At 47.0% G+C, this 19,347-nt stretch overlaps 1 protein-coding gene across 4 annotated transcripts in view; it reads left to right on the top strand.

Annotated features, from left to right (window-relative positions):
- The first annotated feature begins 230 nt into the window (after positions 1 to 230).
- The window catches only part of SEPTIN2 (septin 2), a 69,683-nt gene continuing 50,566 nt past the window's right edge, over positions 231 to 19,347 (top strand). The window contains exons 1-3 of one of the 4 annotated variants that reach the window (XM_073581195.1): positions 231 to 357; positions 8,609 to 8,636; positions 17,734 to 17,845. In XM_073581195.1, coding sequence (XP_073437296.1) covers positions 8,628 to 8,636; positions 17,734 to 17,845 — 121 coding nt within the window. In that variant the 5' untranslated portion in view covers positions 231 to 357; positions 8,609 to 8,627. Of the gene's footprint in view, positions 358 to 394; positions 525 to 660; positions 729 to 1,123; positions 1,260 to 8,608; positions 8,637 to 17,733; positions 17,846 to 19,347 lie in introns of those variants that run through there. The other 3 variants (XM_073581196.1, XM_073581194.1, XM_073581197.1) reach the window with 3 other exon arrangements.

Raw genomic sequence — 19,347 nt, 5'->3', positions numbered from 1 at the left:
GCGCTCCGCTCTCTCCAGGTTGGCGGCGGACTCAAATCAATTGTTTGTTATGGAAGGAGGATCAGCGCCCGCCCACAGTCCTGCGCGCAAGGGGCACCGGCTACTCTACGCCACGCCCACATAGGGAAGGGTGTATGGTCATTTTCTCCGTTAGAAACTTGCTGATTGGCTGTAATCAGGTGTCAGTCAGACTCCCGGCAGTGTTCAAGGATGTTCCATTGGTTGTTTGAAGTTTCGCTGGCTGCTCGGAGATCGCTGATTGGCTGTTGGAAGCAGTGGGCGTTCTGAGGCGGGTCTGACGGAGTTTTCCTCAGTTTGCAACTTTATCTCGGGTTGTTCGGCACCGGAAACCGAGAGGTAATAATAGGAGCGGGCGGAGACTACCGGCGGGTTCCGTATTGTCTGCTGTCGTCCTGTCCTTGGGCAGTGTGTGTTAGTGTGCATGGCTGCTAATTGTACTCCGGTCCGCTAACGTGACCTGAAGCGGGTTCTGCTGTTGCGGTGAATTTACAATCTTCAGATCGGTATGCTGGAACTTCTGGTGGTTTTGGCATACATTGATGTGTGGTCTCCGTGCAGTCTCCACTGGGCTGAAGACGGATAGTGGACCAGCGGCTGACATCAGGGTGTGTCAGGATCCTCCCAGACAGCAGAGGATGCAGGATCACAGCCGGGATGGCAGAGATCTGGCGGACCGTGGTGCGTAGGGCGAGATCTGGCGGACCGTGGTGCGTAGGGCGAGATCTGGCGGACAGTGGGGCGTAGGGCGAGATCTGGCGGCCCGTGGGGCGTAGGGCGAGATCTGGTGGGGCGTAGGGCGAGATCTGGTGGACCGTGGGGCGTAGGGCGAGATCTGACGGACTGTGGGGCGTAGGGTGAGATCTGGCGGACCGCAGACCGTGGGGCGTAGGGGCGAGATCTGGCGGACCGTGAGGGGTAGGGGCGAGATCTGGCGGACCGTGGGGGGTAGGGGCGAGATGTGGCGGGGCGTAGGGGCGAGATCTGGCGGACTGTGGGGCGTAGGGAGAGATCTGCATCTGCCGGGGCGTGGGGTGAGATCTGCCAGACTGTGGGGCGTGGGGTGAGATCTGCCAGACTGTGGGGTGTACGGGGAGAGATCTGGTGGACCGCGGGATGTGTATGCTGAGAGATCTGGTGGACCGCTGGGTGATTTTCATAAAATCCCGCCCATTGCGATCCAAGCTCGGAACGATGATCTCGGACGTCTGAAAGAGCCCTAATGGCGACACAAGTAATGGGTAATAACTTTTTCTGAAAAAAAATAATTTTTTTGTAGACCTTGATTTCCTGAAATCCATAATCCAGTCTGTGCCCTAAATGTACGTGCTGCGCTGTAATTGTTTGCAGTGAGTGATTTGCTGAAACCTCCTCTGCTGTTCCTGTATGCCATCTCAGAGTTACCATATACACAGCAGTTCCAGGTCGTGAGGGCCAAGCCTTACAATGCGGCCACAGGCGGTGCTGTGTTGTGCAGTAGGCAGGATCTCTGTTTTATGTGATTGACTTCATACTATGTGATAAAATGATGTTGTTCCTTTTATTCTTCAATATCTGAGCCAAACCTGCATGTGAGTCCAGCTGTGGCCTAGACCAGAGCTCCTTGTAATAATACCAGCACCATGACTGGCATCCAGTGTTATGTGACCCATGTGAAGCATGGAGGGAGGGGATGCCGTTCTGGGTGGTGTCCCCCTCGCGATGCACATACCAGATGTCTCCTATAGCAGTCTGCGTTATGGCATCCGGCACTTGGATACTAAGAATCCTTTACGCTGATCATCTGTAGTAATATGGGAACATTTGTATTACAGCTTTACATATCTGTAAATGGGATGACTATATTGCCTTCTCGGCAAAGATTAAAGGGGTTTTCAGTTGATTTTCAAAAATGGTTACAGGAAAGAAATCAAGGCAACATAAACAAAAAAGTGTTACTAGTGATGAGCGAAACTCCCACCTCTCCAGGACTTTTGCCCATTGGTGTCAGTTGGGACCGGAAGTGATGACATCCTGACCACTGATTAGCTGCAGGGTTAACCGGTAGAACAGACGCTACTGACTGAGCAGGGCATCATGACTTCCATTGCTGGTGTGGGCACTGGAGTTGTGCAGTTATCGGAGCTCTGTACTCTGCTTTCTCTGGCGGTCCCACTGACTACTAATGACCCCCAACCCCGTCAGACTGAACGCTGCATTCTCAGGATCATGGCTGTAGGGCTCACAGCGATCAGCAAGCTATCACTTATTGAGGAAGCGCTAACTTGGTCCAGCTGCTGGATATTTGGAATTTCTGCTCTAAAACCTGCAGGGATAAGATACAAGTATTACGTTAACATCCAAAGTTATGTCAATTTTTACTGGTTATTACAATATTTATATTCTCAGCCGTAATGTTTAGAGGAAACAATGCTGATTGTGTTTATACTTTTCTTATAAATATAGATTTTTTTTTTTTTTTTCTTTTTTTCGGTTCACAGTTGCTTTAGTTGAAGTCATTCAGGTCAAATGACAAATTAGGTCAACAATCATAGCAAATATCCATTGTTTAGTTGCTTTGTCTAAATTGTCATTATCACCTGATGTTATTGTCTGACAACCTTGACAGTTCAACAATGTATGAAAAGTCGTTCTATATATGTCTGTACCAGCTGCTGTTGGAGAAAGGTCACAGCCTGCAGCCGGTTATTACAGTATCTGAGCGGTCACTTCCTACAGTTAGGTCCATATATATTTGGACAGAGACAACATTTTTTTTTCTAATATTGGTTCTAGACATTACCACAATGAATTTTAAACAAAACAATTCAGATGCAGTTGAAGTTCAGACTTTCAGCTTTCATTTGAGAGTATCCACATCAAAATTGGATGAAGGGTTTAGGAGTATCAGCTCCTTAACATGTGCCACCCTGTTTTTAAAGGGATCAAAAGTAGTTGGACAATTGACTCCAAAGCTATTTCATGGACAGGTGTGGGCAATCCCTTCGTTATGTCATTCTCAATTAAGCAGATAAAAGGCCTGGAGTTGATTTGAGGTGTGGTGCTTGCATTTGGAAGGTTTTGCTGTGAAGGAAACAAGCGGTCAAAGGAGCTCTCCATGCAGGTGAAACAAGCCATCCTTAAGCTGCAAAAAAACAGAAAAAACCCATCTGAGAAATTGCTACAACATTAGGAGTGGCAAAATATACAGTTTGGTACATCCTGAGAAAGAAAGAAAACACTAGTGAACTCATCAATGCAAAAAGACCTGGGCGCCCACGGAAGACAACAGTGGTGGATGATCGCAGAATAGTCTCCATGGTGAAGAGAAACCCCTTCACAGCAGCCAACCAAGTGAATAACACTCTCCAGGAGGTAGGCGTATCAATATCCAAATCTACCATAAAGAGAAGACTGCATGAAAGTAAATACAGAGGGTTCACTGCACGGTGCAAGCCACTCATAAGCATCAAGAATAAAAAGGCTAGACTGGACTTTGCTAAAAAAATCTAAAAAAGCCAGCACAGTTGTGGAAGAACATTCTTTGGACAGATGAAACGAAGAACAACCTCTACCAGAATGATGGAAAAAGAATAGTATGACGAAGGCGTGGTACAGCTCATGATCCAAAGCATACCACATCATCTGTAAAACACGGCGGAGGCAGTGTGATGGCTTGGGCATGCATGGCTGCCAGTGGCACTGGGTCACTAGTGTTTATTGATGATGTGACACAGGACAGAAGCAGCCGAATGAATTCTGAGGTATTCAGAGCCATACTGTGTGCTCAGATCCAGCCAAATGCAGCCAAACTGATTGGTCGTCGTTTCATACTACAGATGGACAATGACCCAAAACATAAAGCAAAAGCAACCCAGGAGTTTTTTAAAGCAAAGAAGTGGAATATTCTTGAATGGCCAAGTCAGTCACCTGATCTCAACCCAATTGAGCATGCATTTCACTTGTTAAAGACTAAACTTCAGACAGAAAGGCCCACAAACAAACAGCAACTGAAAACCACCGCAGTGAAGGCCTGGCAGAGCATCAAAAAGGAGGAAACACAGCGTCTGGTGATGTCCATGAGTTCAAGACTTCAGGCAGTCATTGCCAACAAAGGGTTTTCAACCAAGTACTAGAAATGAACATATTATTTAATCTGTCCAATTACTTTTGGTCCCTTTAAAAACGGTGGCCCATGTTAAGGAGCTGAAACTCCTAAACCCTTCATCCAATTTTAATGTGGATACCTTCCAATGAAAGCTGAAAATCTGAACTTCAACTGCATCTGAATTGTTTTGTTTAAAATTCATTGTGGAAATGTCTAGAACCAAAATTAGAAAAATGTTGTCTCTGTCCAAATATATATGGACCTAACTGTATGTGCCTAGATGGAATAAGAGGTAGGCACTGAAGCTTTTCAAGGGATCAGCGTCACTTCAGTCTATTTTGACCTTTTTATGATTTATTTGGACGTAGACAACCCCTTTTAATATAGAGCTCATGCACAAAACAAACAAACCCAAAGCTGTTAGCCTAAGTGTACTCATGTACACAATAATCAATGTGCACACTCTGCGGATTTGTATCTGCGGAACCGCAGGTAAAACCGGAGGTAAAATGACCTGCGGATTGGCCTGCGGTTTATCACCTCCACAATGGAGGAGATGGTAAACCGCAGCGGAATCCGCAGAAAGAATTGACATGTCATTTCTTTCTGTGGATTCAAAACCGCAGCTTTTCCGCAGTTAAAAATCCGCAGCATGTGCACAACAGATTGTAAATCACATAGATTTACATGCTACTGTACACTGTTTGCAGAACTGCTGCAGATCCGCAGCCAAAACCGCAGCGGATCCATAGCAAAAACCGCAGCATGTGCACATAGCCTTTTATTCTCCTGTCTCTTACACTAATTTTGGACCAAAGGCAGCCTGTCATTCAGTTTATGCTTCTCAAGCCCTGAGCAGAATGAATTGCCCCCTGGCTGCATGATGAATCATGGATCAATCCGGTATTTCAGAGAAAATGCACTTTTCCGGTCCAGAGACAGGACTAGTCCAGCGCTGCACCCAGCCGGCTCTTCCCAGCGCTGCGAGAAGTAAGTGACAGATTTCTTCATGAGCGTCCTGTCGTTTCCATCTAGCAGCGCTGGGAAGGGGCAGACGGGGGAAGCGCCAGCTAATCTGGTGTCCAGTCATAGTCCCCTGCCAACGCGTTTCAGAGGGTAGTATAGCTGCAGTCAGGCTGTGATTTATGCTGCCAGTATGAATCATCTGACAGGTTCCCTTTATCGAGCCCTTGTAAGCTTGGTCTCAGAACGATTGCTAATACTGTAGCTGTCCCCATATTCGGTGCATTGTAGGCAGCACATAAGCGAACCAATCGCCCAACAAATGAGCGGTTTATATGTTCATTGGGTGATAGCGAACATGGTAATGCCGATGATTATCGTCACGTTTGATGCACAAATAAGCCTCTCTGTTCCGGATTGCTGTTTTTCTGCATTATTCCTGCAGTGCTGATGCAGTGCCAGCTGCAGTGTTTGGTCTGTGCAGCGTGTGACACACAGGAAGCCGCTCTGGGGTCTGAAGGATCCCACACTCCCAGCTCCGCTTCCTTCCTGTGCAGCTTTATATAAACTGACATTTCAGGGGCCCCTGACACCTCAATCCGTTGCACAGCTCAGTCCTCTGTAGTGTATTTACTGTAAGGTTTGGTTTACAACTTTTTCCATTTTTTTATTCTTGCAAACTCCTCTTTATTTGCATGGGATTAGTCACCTTTCTGGTTATTGTTTTGTGCGCATTCTTAAAATTCTGTATGAAAATATCTGCTGCATTTTTGTGTAAGGGTACGTGAACACAATGTCTTTTTCTGGTAGATTTTGCTTGGAACCCATCTGAACAAGCGCTCAATAAAATTTTTTTTTTTTTTAACCGCTTCAGGCTCTGAAAGCTGTAAAGAACTGATCTTTATATGTATCCTATGACTAAAGACAGTCAATGCGCCTGAAACGCGTCAGTGTTTGTTCAGTTTTTAACCATGGCTAGCATGCCTTAAATAAAGTTTTTTGATATTTTAACTGGGCTGGAGTGCCTTCTTCAATCCCTTTTTTTCCTTTGTTGCTGTGCTCTCCAGCGGGATTGGCTCCAACCTGTGTACTCTGGATTGGACTCCACCTCATTTGGCTGGATCTTTTTGTCACGTTTGCAGCTCCCACGCCCCTCCCCTGAACCCCATTGATATTATTGTAACGATTTAATAGATCAGGTCGTTCCGGATGTAGTGATAACAAATGTGTATTTTTGTTTTTACACAAATGTACATATTTATTGGTGTAATAGCTTTTCGTATTCACTTATTTATTTTTAAATAGCTGTAATAATAATTTTACCTTTTTTTTTTCTTAGCCATTGTATGGGACTTCAACTTTTGTGTCTGATTACTGGTCTCATGCATTGCCAATACATGAGAACTGTCAGTTTAACTGGCAGATCGCCTTTTAGACTCAGCTGCTAACAGGTCACTGTACCTGGCAGAACAGGAGTTCATCATTTGACTTCTGGCTGCCATGACAACAGTCAGCTACCTGAGGCCACCGGAGAGGTAAAAGACGGCGCACTCTCGCCATCTTCTAAATGCCGTGACATCTAGAAGATGGCAAAAAGGTAACATCCGGAGGTCCTGATCCAATCAGGTCCTTGTGCTATCACCTGTCAGAGTTATTTCTCCACATTCCAATAGTAGCGCTTCCAGGAACCCAGGGGTCTTGAACGCTGCGAGATTGCCAACCGTTTATCTACTGTACAGTGGGCTGTCAAGTAGCGGGTGAAAACACAAGCGCTCTCCACATACCATGAGATCACCATAATAAAACATTTTCAAAATGGATTGTCAAAAGGGAATCTGTCAGCAGGTTTTTGCTACCTCATCTGAGAGTAGCCTGATGTAGGCACAGAGAACCTGAATCCAAGGATGTATCACTTAGATTATTGGGTGCAGCCATTCTCACACAATCAGAGCTTTTAGATTTAGCAGGAAGCAGAGCTGAGGAAGCTAACCCTGCCCACACCAGGCTCTCCATATACAATGTCCATAGTCATTAGGGTGCCTAGCACAGAAGGGGGCATTGATGGACTAGTGTAGTCAGAAATATTAAACTTAGTGGTAAATCCTTCACAGTTATTAAACAACCTTGACAAGTGACACCTCCCTGAATTCTGTGTCTCAGCCTCTGTCTCCTGCTGTCTTAATATTAATACATATTCCGCAGCACTTTACATTTCAGAGGGGACTTGTACAGACAATAGACATTACAGCATAACAATAATCACATAGATTATAACAAATACCAAGAGGAATGAAGGCCCTGCTCGCAAGCTTACAGTCTGAGGAAAAAGGTAGACACGAAAGTGGGTAGTAACCATTGCCCTGATTGTTTGGACCAGCCATAATGTTAAGTGTGTAACAGTACAGACACAGAGGGCTAATGGATGCATAAAGCATGTGGGAACATGATGCGGGGAACCTGGTTATGGTAAAACTTTTGGCTGTGCCACACAGGGATAGATTAGGTTAATGTGTTGAGGCGATAGGCCAGTTTGAATAAATGCGTTTTCAGGGCGTTTTTCATGACTAATCGTACTGACCTGGGAAGTGCATTCCAAAGAATTGGCGCAGCACGTGTAAAGTCTTGGAGACGGGAGTGGGAGGTTCTGATTGAGGATGCTAACTTCAGGTCATCAGCAGAAAGGAGGGCGCGGGTAGGGTGGTATACTGAAACAAGGGAGGAGATGTAGGGTGGTGCTGAGCCATGGAGGGCTTTGTGGGTGAGGGTAATAAGTTTGTACTGGATTCTGGAGTGGATGGGTAGCCAGTGTAATGACTGGCACAAGGTAGAGGCATTGGTGTAACGATTGGTGAGGAATATGATCCTGGCTGCAGCATTCAAGACAGTTTGTGGAGGGGAGAGTTTGGTAAGAGGGAGACCGATTAGAAGAGAGTTACAATAGTCGAGACGAGAATGAATAAGAGAAACAGTAAGAGTTTTTGCAGAGTCAAAAGTAAGAAAAGGTCGAATTCTAGAAATGTTTTTGAGGTGCAGATGACAAGAGCGAGCCAGTGATCGAATGTGGGGGGCAAAGGAAAGCTCGGAGTCAAGTATGACCCCAAGACAGCGGGCATGTTGCTGGGGAGTAATAGTGGAACCACACACAGAAATGGCAATGTCGGGCATAGGTACATTAGTAGAGGGAGGAAATACAAGGAGTTCAGTCTTTGACAGGTTCAGTTTCAGATATAGTGAGGACATGTTAGACACAGCATTTAGACAATCGCCGGTGTTTTCTAGAAAGTCTGGCGTGATGTCCGGAGAAGCAGATTACATGGCAAAAACCTGCTGACAGATTGCCTTTAAGAGGTTTGAATGATGATGAGCTGTACTACTGGACATGGTCACATATACTGACAAATGGACAACATTTACCTTATGCTTATTGGTATCTTATTCGATAACATCTTTGACCACCTGATATCTAATGGGCATAGCAAACGCTAATATAATGTCCCTTTTCTTAATTCATTGTAACTTCTATTTCTGTTTGTTTTGCAGTTTTCTTATCAGTCACAAGATGTCAAAGGTAATAATAAAAAAAAAAAGTGTGATGGGAATTTTTGTGTTTAATGTTGTAATAAAATGGGGAACACTTTGAGACCTGGATTTGGGAATAAAAAGTATAATGGAGACATTTATGCCTGGATTTAGAAATCAAACAGAAATTTTTATTTACAAATTAAATTTCTGATATTGCTGCATTAAAGGGGTTCTCGGAGTAAACATACGTAATAAAAATATATAGTACATTTCACGCCTATTAGAGCTTCCTAAAGGTTTGTGGATGCAACTGATTTTTTTCTCATACGAGTGCTATCTGTGGTTCTCAGGGATTGCACTCGTACCTATGATAATCTATGGAGCCATTCACATGTCCGATGTTATATTTGGACAGAGCGGTCTGCGGAAACATTTGGAAACCTCCCCAACTTAGATTGAAGGGGTCTCATCAAAGTTGGCAAAGCAAGTCTATGCGTCCATGGAAATAATCGGTCCGCACTATTGAAGTGTGGTCTGATTTTCATGGACTGACAGAAGAATGTAGAGAAGCTTTCCCTGTCCAGTGATGCCACTCTGATCAAACTCTGATCAGAACATTTGGTCCCTATTTCACGTATGTGGAGAAATCGTTTCTGTGAACCTACCCAAAGTGAGTTTTTGAAGCAGAAAGCAAACTGTCCAATTAAAACTCACGGTTTTCTCCTACGCCTCATTGAGGGACACAGAGATCGTGGGTGTTATGCTGCTGGCCACTAGGAGGACACTAAGGCCTGTTTCATACTTACGTTGTTCCCATCAGTTGGCGTCTGCCAAAAAGGCGGATAACGGATCTGTGTGCGTCGAGACACCAACGGGTGCCACCGGACCGTTGCTTTGACGGGGTCCGCTGATGTAGTAATGTTAAAGGAACCGCAACCAAAAAGTACCGCCGTGGGCCGTGGGATTGGGAAGAGACCGGGGTCGGGACGAGATCGCGAGAAGAGACCGGGGCGAGATCGCGGGATGAACAGTGAGAAGAGATCGGGGTCGGGACGAGATCGCGGGACGAGCCGCGAGAAGAGATCGGGGTCAGACCAGATCGCATTGTGGGGTGTGGAGAGAGAGAATACTTTTTCACCCGATTGGCATTTAGGGTTAACTTTCCGGCAAAGCCAATTCCGGGCATGCGCACTGTAGAAATACGGATCCGGCAACGAAGAAAACGTTGCACTGTCCGTCCTGCCATGTCAGCGGATGCTAAAATTTTGGCGGATCTGTACAAAAACGGATCCAACGGAGGACCATCCGTCAAGATCCACCGTTAATGCAAGTCAATGGGGAAAAAAACGAATCCGCCAACAAAAATGGCGGATCCGTGTTTTTTTTGCAAAACGGCGGATTTTGACTGATGGTGAAAGATGGATATGCGAAAGAGGCCTAAGTAAACCAGAAAAAAAGTTAACTCCTCCCCTGCAGTATACACCCTCTCGCTGGATGAGATATCTCCAGTTCTTACTTAGGCTGTGTGCACACGCTGCGGATTTTGCTGCGGTTCCGCAGCGGTTTTGGCCGCTGCGGACCCGCAGCAGTTTTTGCTGCGGTGTACAGTACAATGATTCCCTATGGGAATCAAAAACCGCAGTGCAGACGGTGCGGAATTTTCCACGCGGATTATCTGCGGTTTTCAATCCGCAGAAAGAATTGACATGTCAATTCTTTCTGCGGATTCCCCTGCGGTTTGCCATCTCCTCCATTGAGGAGATGAAAAACCGCAGGGCAAAACCGCAGAGCAATCCGCAGGTAAAACCGCAGGTATTTTGACCTGCGGTTTCACCTGCGGATTTTACAAAATCTGCGCGGATGAATCCGCACCTAATCCGCAGCGTGTGCACACAGCCTTAAGGCCCTGTCTCACTAAGCAATCTCGGTAGCGAGATCGCTGCTGAGTCACAACTTTTGTGACATAACAGCGATCTCACCAGCGAGATCGCTGTGTGTGACAGCGATCAGCGAGCGGCCCCCCCTGCCGGTATCGCTGATTGCTGCAAGAAATCTCTGGACATTTCTTTTGTCGCTGGTCTCCCGCTGGCCAGCACGCATCGCTGTGTGTGACAGCGGGAGACCAGCGATCAGGTGTAAAAAAATAATAAAGAAAAATAAAAAATATAGTTATTCTCACCTTCCGATGTCCCGCGCAGTCTTCCGGCCTCTCTCCACGCTCCGGTCCCAGTGATCCTTTGCACGAATGACCGCGAGACTTTGTTATCCCGCGAGACCGTGACATCTCGCGGTCATTCATGCAAAGGATCACTGGGACCGGAGCGTGGAGAGAGGCCGGAAGACTGCGCGGGACATCGGATGGTGAGAATAACTATATTTTTTATTTTGATTCTATTTTTTTACAGGATTGCCAGCGATGCCGGGCGCTCGTCATCGCTGTGCTGATCGCTGGTGAAGCTGTCTGTGTGACAGCTCACCAGCGATCACATAGCGACTTACTAGCGATCCTGACACCTTGATATCGGTGTCGGGATCGCTGGTAAGTCGCTTAGTGAGACGGGGCCTTTAGTGTCTTTAGGAGGCACTTGGATCTGGTTTCAGACCCCACCGTTTTTATTTTATTTTTGAATTTTTCTGTAAAATTTTTATTTAACGGAGTGAAGGGGGCGACTGTTCCTTTCTACGGCCTGCTCTCCCCCGAACTAACAGGCAAGCACGTGGAGTAACCCTTCACGTACACTTTCCTGCGACATTTGGGTCTGATTCCTCTAGCAATGGCGATGATCCTTACGACCGGAGTCCGGTAATCCACGGATATGAGGGCAGGCACACATAATGGAGAAGACTGGATAGCGCTTTCGTAGGCCCTGAATCAGCCCCATAGCTCTCCTTCCCCCTATCATTGGGAGGAACTATTGAGCATGGCCCCTGTAAGAACTCCTCCAGCTCTGCTACATCAGCCCAGGAGGATGAGAGCCTGCATGGATGGCCAGACAGCGCTGAGCACTGGAGTGGAGGTATGGGGTCAGGTCCTGGCCCCCGGGAGAAGTGCTGATGTAACGTCAGCGGCAGTGCACCGACCCCCCACGGCGCTACCAAAAATTCAGCCTCCGGCTTTTCCGGCCTACTCAGCCGCAATTTGAATAGCGCCGCCTGTGCTATTATCGCCGCCCCCTCGCTTTGGCGCCTCTAATCCCTGACGAGACGCGCAATCCTAGTCTTGGGGGCCATATCCTATTACCTCAGCCTGCTCTGGACATGAGCTGTGAGGCGAGCATTCTGCCGGATATCGGGTGACACCGCAGGGCCACCGCTATTTCTCCTGGGGGACACAGCATAGGACCGGGTAAGCTGCATTTGCCCTCAGATTAAAGCTTAACCCCTTCCCGGCACGTTCCCAGCAGCAGACTCTGCCGTTAACCCTTTCAGGAGCTCTATGTCTCAATCTAAGGAAGCTGAAAAGGCTGCTAAAAAGCACAATGCGTTTTTTACCGTGTGTACCACTTGCAAGTCTGCCTTACCTAGTGCACAGACTAATCCGTTATGCACTGACTGCGACCCGACCTGCGCTCAATCGCCCCTCACCGCCGTTGCTGATGGGCCTCCTGCGTTTAGCACCCCTGAGTGGGCTGCGTCACTGTCACGGTCGGTGGAGTCTCTGACCCAGGCTAAGGACTCTTTAAGCCAGAAGGCGTCCTTACCCCCCCCCCCCCGAGGAAGGCTCTGGCGTCGGGTGGGAACCGTTCACCAGCAGGGGCCGTACTCGCTCAAGGGATGGTCAGGGCTCTAGAAAGTGGACCCATGACGCTTCCCCTAGTCCCGTTCGCGCCTCTGCATCTGCGAATCTTGTCTCTCGCTCTCCCTCTCCTGGAGTTCTCAGCGAGCACGACTCTGAATTCGAATCTGACACGTCAGCCCCTCAGAATCTCCCAACTGACCAAGAGTCGCTTGATTCTCTTATATAATCAGTCAACAGGATTCTGAAGTTGGATGAGGATAATGTTCCTGCTCCCGAACATCCTATTTCACTTAAGAAAACCAAGCGTGTGCGCAGGTTATTTACCAGCCATCCGGACTTTAAGGAAGTTGTCCAGAAACATAGGGATCGTCTGCATAAGCGGTTCACGGGGCAAAAGTCTACTCAGGCTAAATACCCTTTTGATCCAGACCTAATGAAGGATTGGTTACAGTCCCCTCCAGTGGACCCGCCTGTATCGCGTCTTGACTCAAAAATGCTTCTATCCGTTTCTGAGGGTTCCTCAATCAGAAACCCCTCCGATCGTCAGATTGATTACCTGGCCCGTTCAGTTTTTGAAACTTCAGGAGCAGCGCTTTTTCCATCTTTCGCGGCAATTTGGGTCACTAAAGCAATGGCCGCTTGGCCAGAGGTCTTGATCACTTCCTTCCAGAGCACCAATCTTCCTCCGGAGGCAACCACGGTTGCCGGGCAAATAATTCACGCAGCAGACTTTGTAGTGGACGCCTCTTTTGATGCCACCAATTGCGCTGCTCAAATTGCCGCTAATGCGATCTCCATTAGAAGAGCCCTATGGCTCCGTGACTGGCGGGCAGATGCCACCTCTAAAAGATCGTTGACTTCTCTCCCCTTTCAAATGGGTTGTCTTTTTGGAGAGAAACTAGATCAGCTCATTTCTGATGCTACCGGGGGTAAAAGTAAATTCCTCCCTCAACAAAAGGCTGCTCGGCCGTTTCGCAACCAACAGCCGACGCACTTTCGATCCTTTCGCAACAACTCCGGTTGGTCATCCTCTACCTACTCTTCCGGATCATGTCTGCCTCCACGCGGAAACAGAGGCTCCCAGGCCTCGTACAGACCTAACCGCTATTGGAAACCCAGACCTAGGACTTCTGGATCCAAGGGAGCCAGATCTCTTAGATCTACCCAATGACTTGTTGCTGTATCAGGCGGACGCCGACAAAGTAGGCGGTCGCCTACTTTCCTTCAACCACACCTGGCTCGCGGTCGTCCACGACAAGTGGGTCAGGGAGCTGGTGTCCTCCGGATACAAGATAAAATTTTCTTCTTCCCCCTCCAACTCGCTTTTCCCTTTCCTCTCCGCCCAAGGGAAAGACAAGAGCCTTCCTTCGGGCTGTTCAGGCTCTCAAGAGACAGAGTCATCATTCCGGTCCCTCATCACAAGAGGTTCAGAGTATTTTATTCAAACCTTTTTGTGGTTCCAAAGAAAGACGGCACGATGCGACCCATTCTGGATCTCAAACTGTTAAATCAGTTTGTCACGGTTCGGCGATTCTGAATGGAATCTCTCCGGTCAGTGGTTGCTTCCATGGAAAAAGGAGAATTCCTAGCATCCATCGACATTGAGGACGCTTACCTTCACATTCCGTTCTGCCAGTCTCACCAGCAGTTCCTGCGTTTTGCAATTCACGAGGAACACTTCCAGTTTGTTGCCTTGCCCTTTGGACTCGCCACTGCCCCCAGGGTCTTTACCAAGGTCATGGCGGCTGTCATGGCCATTCTCCACTCTCGGGGAGTAATAGTGTTACCGTTTCTGGACGACCTGCTCATCAAGGGTCCGTCCCTTTCAGCCTGCGAAGAATCTGTGGAGATAACAGTAGTAAATACACTTACACGCCTGGGGTGGAAGATAAACTTTGCAAAGTCTTCCCTGAAACCGGCTCAGCAGACTTCCTTTTTAGGAATGATCTTGGACACTTCCCGCAGGTTGGTCATTCTCCCTCCGGAAAAGACTCAAGCCTTACAACAGGCAGTGCGGACTCTTTCCCCTCCAGCTTCTCACTCCATTCGTTTCAGCATGAGAGTTCTCGGAAAAATGGTGGCTGTCATGGAAGCAGTGCTATTTACACAGTTCCATCTCCGTCCCTTACAACACGCGTTGCTGTTAGCTTGGGACAAGAACCCGTTCTCCCTGGACCGTCGGATCCTTCTGTCCCTGCGGGTCAGGCAAGCCCTCAGGTGGTGGACACTGAGGTCCTCACTGATTTAAGGGAGGTCTTTTCTCCCAGTAAGATGGTTGGTAATAACCACCGATGCAAGTCTTCTCGGCTGGGGTGCGGTCTTTCGTCACCACACGGCACAGGGTCGTTGGTCGACCCGAGAATCACTTCTCCCAATCAACATTTTGGAGATACGAGCGATCAGATTTGCTCTACGGAGTTTCCACCATCTCCTCGCAGGTCACCCCATCAGGATCCAATCGGACAACGCCACGGCTGTAACGTATATCAACCGCCAGGGAGGTACCCGGAGCAGGATGTCCGTGCACGAAGTGAGTCACATCCTCCATTGGGCCGAGACCAACCATTCACCTATCTCAGCAATTCACATCCCCGGCGTAGAAAATTGGGCGGCAGATTTTCTCAGTCGCCAAGGCATTGCCTCGGGAGAGTGGTCTCTTCATCCGGAAGTCTTTCACCAGATTTGTCTTCGTTGGGGGACTCCGGATGTGGACCTCATGGCCTCCAGACTAAACAACAAGGTGTCTCGGTTCATTGCCCGATCCATGCGCCATCGGAGCGGACGCCCAATTCTGCCATGGCCTTCCATGGCACCGATTCAGTCTCCCTTACATCTTTCCCCCTCTTCCCTTGCTTCCAAGGGTCATCAAGAAAATCAGAGCAGAGGGGTTACCAGTGATCCTAGTCACGCCAGATTGGCCGCACCGAGCATGGTATGCAGAACTAATACAGCTAGTCGCCGACGTCCCCTGGCGACTTCCAGAACGCACGGATCTGCTTTCTCAGGGCCCGATTTACCACCAGAACTCCGGGGCCCTGTCTTTGACGGCATAGCCGTTAAATCTTGGATTTTAGCACAGGCTGAATTCTCTCTCGACGTGATTTCCACCATGATTAGTGCTAGGAAGCCTGTATCCAGGCGTATCTATCACCGCACCTGGAAAATCTTTTCATGGTGCAAGGATCATGGTCGTTCCCCTCTGGTGTTCTCCATCCCGGGCATATTGGAGTTCCTTCAATCCGGATTAAAATCAGGTCTCGCTCTTAGCTTGCTCAAGAGCCAAATTTCGGCCTTGTCAGTGCTTTTCCAACGGAAAATTGCCACCAAACCTCAGGTCAAGATGTTTATTCATGGAGTTTCCCATGTGACGCCTTCTTATAGAAGGCCATTGGAATCATGGGACCTTAATCTGGTTCTCGGGGCCTTACAGGAGGATCCTTTTGAACCGCTGCAGGACGTGTCCTTGACCATCCTCTCTTGGAAAGTGGTCTTTCTAGTGGCAATTATGTCAATCAGACGTGTTTCGGAGTTGGCAGCTCTGTCCTGCCGTTCTCCGTTCCTGAATTTTCATCAGGACAAGGTAGTTCTCAGTACGCCCCCGTCCTTCCTGCCCAAGGTAGTTTCCTTTTTCCATCTCAACGAGGAAATTGTTTTGCCTTCCTTTTGTCCGGCGCCAGTCCATCGCATTGAGAAGGCCCTCCACACTCTGGATGTGGTTAGGGCGCTGAGACGGTACATCTCGCGGACGGCTTCCTTCCGCAAGTCAGATGCCCTGTTCATACTTCCTGAGGGGCATAGGAAGGGCCTAGCTGTTTCAAAAGCAACGCTAGCCAGGTGGAGTCGCTCAGCGATTCAGGTATCCTACCGTGTCAGGAATGCGCCTGTCCCAGCGGGGATTAAGGCGCACTCTACCCGGTCAGTGGGCGCCTCTTGGGCCATTAGGCACCAGACCTCGGCAGAACAGGTCTGCAAGGCTGCTTCTGGGTCCAATCTGCATACTTTTACAAAACATTAGCAAATTCATTCTCAGGCCTCTGCGGATGCAGCTCTCGGCAGACGCATCCTGCAATCGGCAGTACCTCAGCGTTGACAAAGTGGCACATGGGGTATTAGCAGATGTATGCTCCCCACCCAGGGACTGCTTTAGGACATCCCACTGTCTGTGTCCCCCAATGAGGCGTAGGAGAAATAGGGATTTTTGTGTACTCTCCGTAAAATCCTTTTCTCCGAGCCATTCATTGGGGGACACAGCACCCGCCCTGTTTAGCCTACTGGCTCATTTGTAGCATTCTTAGGCTTTGACATAGCTCATACTGCTTTTTCAATGAACTGGAGATATCTCATCCAGTGAGAGGGTGTATACTGCAGGGGAGGAGCTAACTTTTTTTCTGGTTTACTTAGTGTCGTCCTAGTGGCAAGCAGCATAACACCCACTGTCTGTGTCCCCCAATGAATGGCTCTGAGAAAAGGATTTTACGGTGAGTACACAAAAATCCCTATTTTGGCCTGAGTTTCTGACCAAAATTCTGCAAAAAAGCAATTCTTCTTTGCATGCGAACAACAATGTGAAAATCCAAGTCTAAATAATTAGTACTTTGCAGATTTTTTTTCTTTGGTTCATGAGTTCAAAGGAAAAAAAAAATGTTTTCAGCCAGGTTCAGCAGACAGCCACTTCTTCAGTCTGAGCACGAGCCTCCTGACTTGCCACCTGCTATGTGTATATTGGGTTGTGAGTTCCGATCAAGAGACTTGCACCCAATTTGGGTATTGCAGTCTGTATCCTGATTGAAATTCAGCCAGCTCAGAGGCTTGTGTTAACACATTGCAAACTGAGGCCCCTCTTTTGCTCCGATATTTCATAATGAACGCAAAACTGCTGCTCCACCGATCCGGAAAGTCGCTGAATAATGCTCTGGGTTTGCTGCAATTTTGAAAAATAGTCAAAAACGTCCTGAAGTTTGCAACATTTTCCAGCTTTAGAAAGATGGCTGACTTGTTTCACAAAGATCTGTGGCTGAAAATCATGTGAACATAGGCTATCTTATTTCCGGAAATGAACCCGATGACTTTACAGGGGTTGTGGTCCATGTTTCAGGGTATGAGCCAGAGTGTAGAGTTTTATGTTTGCATGGATGAATTTGAGATATTTATTGCATTCCAGTGGGAACAGGGTCTCCAGGCCCCTAATCTGATGGAGCTGAATAGTGGTAACACTGTATATATTGTCTAGACTGAATGGAGCAGGCTCTGGTTACATAGTGCACCATCAGGCTGGTCTTCTATTCTCCATTCTGTCTCTTGTACACTGATGTGATTGTTCTCTGCACCTGTGATTTTCTCGAATTTTTTTTTTTTTTCCCCTCTACACGGGACAGTGTGTAATATATTTGTCTTGTCCTTACAGCCTCAGTTCACTAATCCAGAAACCCCTGGATATGTTGGATTTGCAAATCTCCCAAATCAGGTTCACAGAAAATCTGTGCGAAAAGGATTTGAGTTTACCTTGATGGTTGTAGGTAAGAAATAAAAAAACAAACAATTTAACTTAATGATTTATAAAAAAAAAAAACAGAACAAGTAAAAAAAACAAAAAACAAAACCTGCAGTCTTGCTTGCTCCTGTGTGATATTTCCTATATTTACTCAATGCTTAGTCTTTTATGTTGTAACGTACAGGTGATTTAGTCCTTTTGCTTCTAGGGGATTTAAGACCAACCCTACTATACTCACCAAGGGATCAAACTAAAGCTGCGAGGGAACGCACTGTCACTATGAATTGAAAGTTTTATTATACCGTGACAAGGGAACTTGTACAGAGCATACGTTGGAAATGACAACAGACGCAGGCTCAGTACAGCAGTGACTAGTCCTGTCCCTGAAATGGATGTCAATGACTCTTCTTTTCAGGGTGGTGACAGAGACTGTGACAGTGACCTCTGCCACCTGATGACATCTTAAGTATCCCATCATGCATTGGGGATTCTCAAATGAAGTAGGTAAAAAAAAGCAGTTGGAGAGTGGAATGGGACTTTATAACGAAATATTAAAAAAAAAAACTTATTACTTTACGTTTTTTAATTAAACTAATTAAATTAAAGACATTTATGATTAAAATTAACTTTAGACCACCCCTTTAATCGTCAGCTTTTTGCACTTTGGTATCATAGCATAATATTGTGAAGAGAAAAAAAAAATGTGGAAAAATTCAAGTTTTTGGTTAATGTCTGATGAATCTGCAATCTAGAAAGAAAAAAAAAAAACCTGAAGAGACCTAAAAATTCTCTGCAATCTGGACATCTGTGAGCTTTTTGGAGAAACTGCTTGATCATTCTTAGAGGGTGATTCGTTGTGCTACTGCTCATCTTACCCCATCTTTATGTAGAAAAGTCGAGACCCCCCTCAGGGGTTACAGGAGGGGCGTTTAGGGGTACAGATGATTGCTTGTCACTGACGCTGTTCTCAGTTTATTGCCAGTTATGGTATAACATGTACCATACCTGTAGCTTGGAGACCTGCGCAGGTTAGTACTGACTGGTGATGGAGGCTGGCTGTGGGGTCCACCTGCCACCAGGCACGAATGCCGCCAAATGAGCTGCAGCATGGCAGTGCTATCAGAAGTACAGACTTTTTGAACACTATAAAATTTAAAGTTTAAAAATTGCGACATTTTTGCCAAATTTCCGTTTGTTTTTCATAAATAAGTACAACTCGTATCGCAGAAATGTTACCGCTGTCATAAAGTACAATATGTCACGAGAAAACATTCTCGGAATCAGTGGGATCCGGTGAAATGTTCCAGAGTTATTGTCACAGAAAGTGACAGTGGTCAGAATTGTATAATTTGGCCTGGCCGGGAAGGTGAAAACCGGCTCAAGGGTGAAAGGGTTAAAGAACAATAGCTATTTGGCCAACATGTTCTTAAATTATTCATTCTAAATTGTTTTCTGTATTAAAACAAAAAATCCTCTGAAGTAGGTTAGAAAATACGCTCTGTCCTATGTTACAGAATTGCAATGTAT

The sequence above is a fragment of the Dendrobates tinctorius genome, unplaced genomic scaffold (assembly GCF_039654945.1).
Source record: "Dendrobates tinctorius isolate UK_male_01 unplaced genomic scaffold, ASM3965494v1 ptg000069l, whole genome shotgun sequence".
In the NCBI taxonomy this organism is placed as follows: Eukaryota; Metazoa; Chordata; class Amphibia; order Anura; family Dendrobatidae; genus Dendrobates; species Dendrobates tinctorius.
Note: the sequence above shows the minus strand (reverse complement) of the source record. Positions and strands in the feature narration are given on the sequence as shown.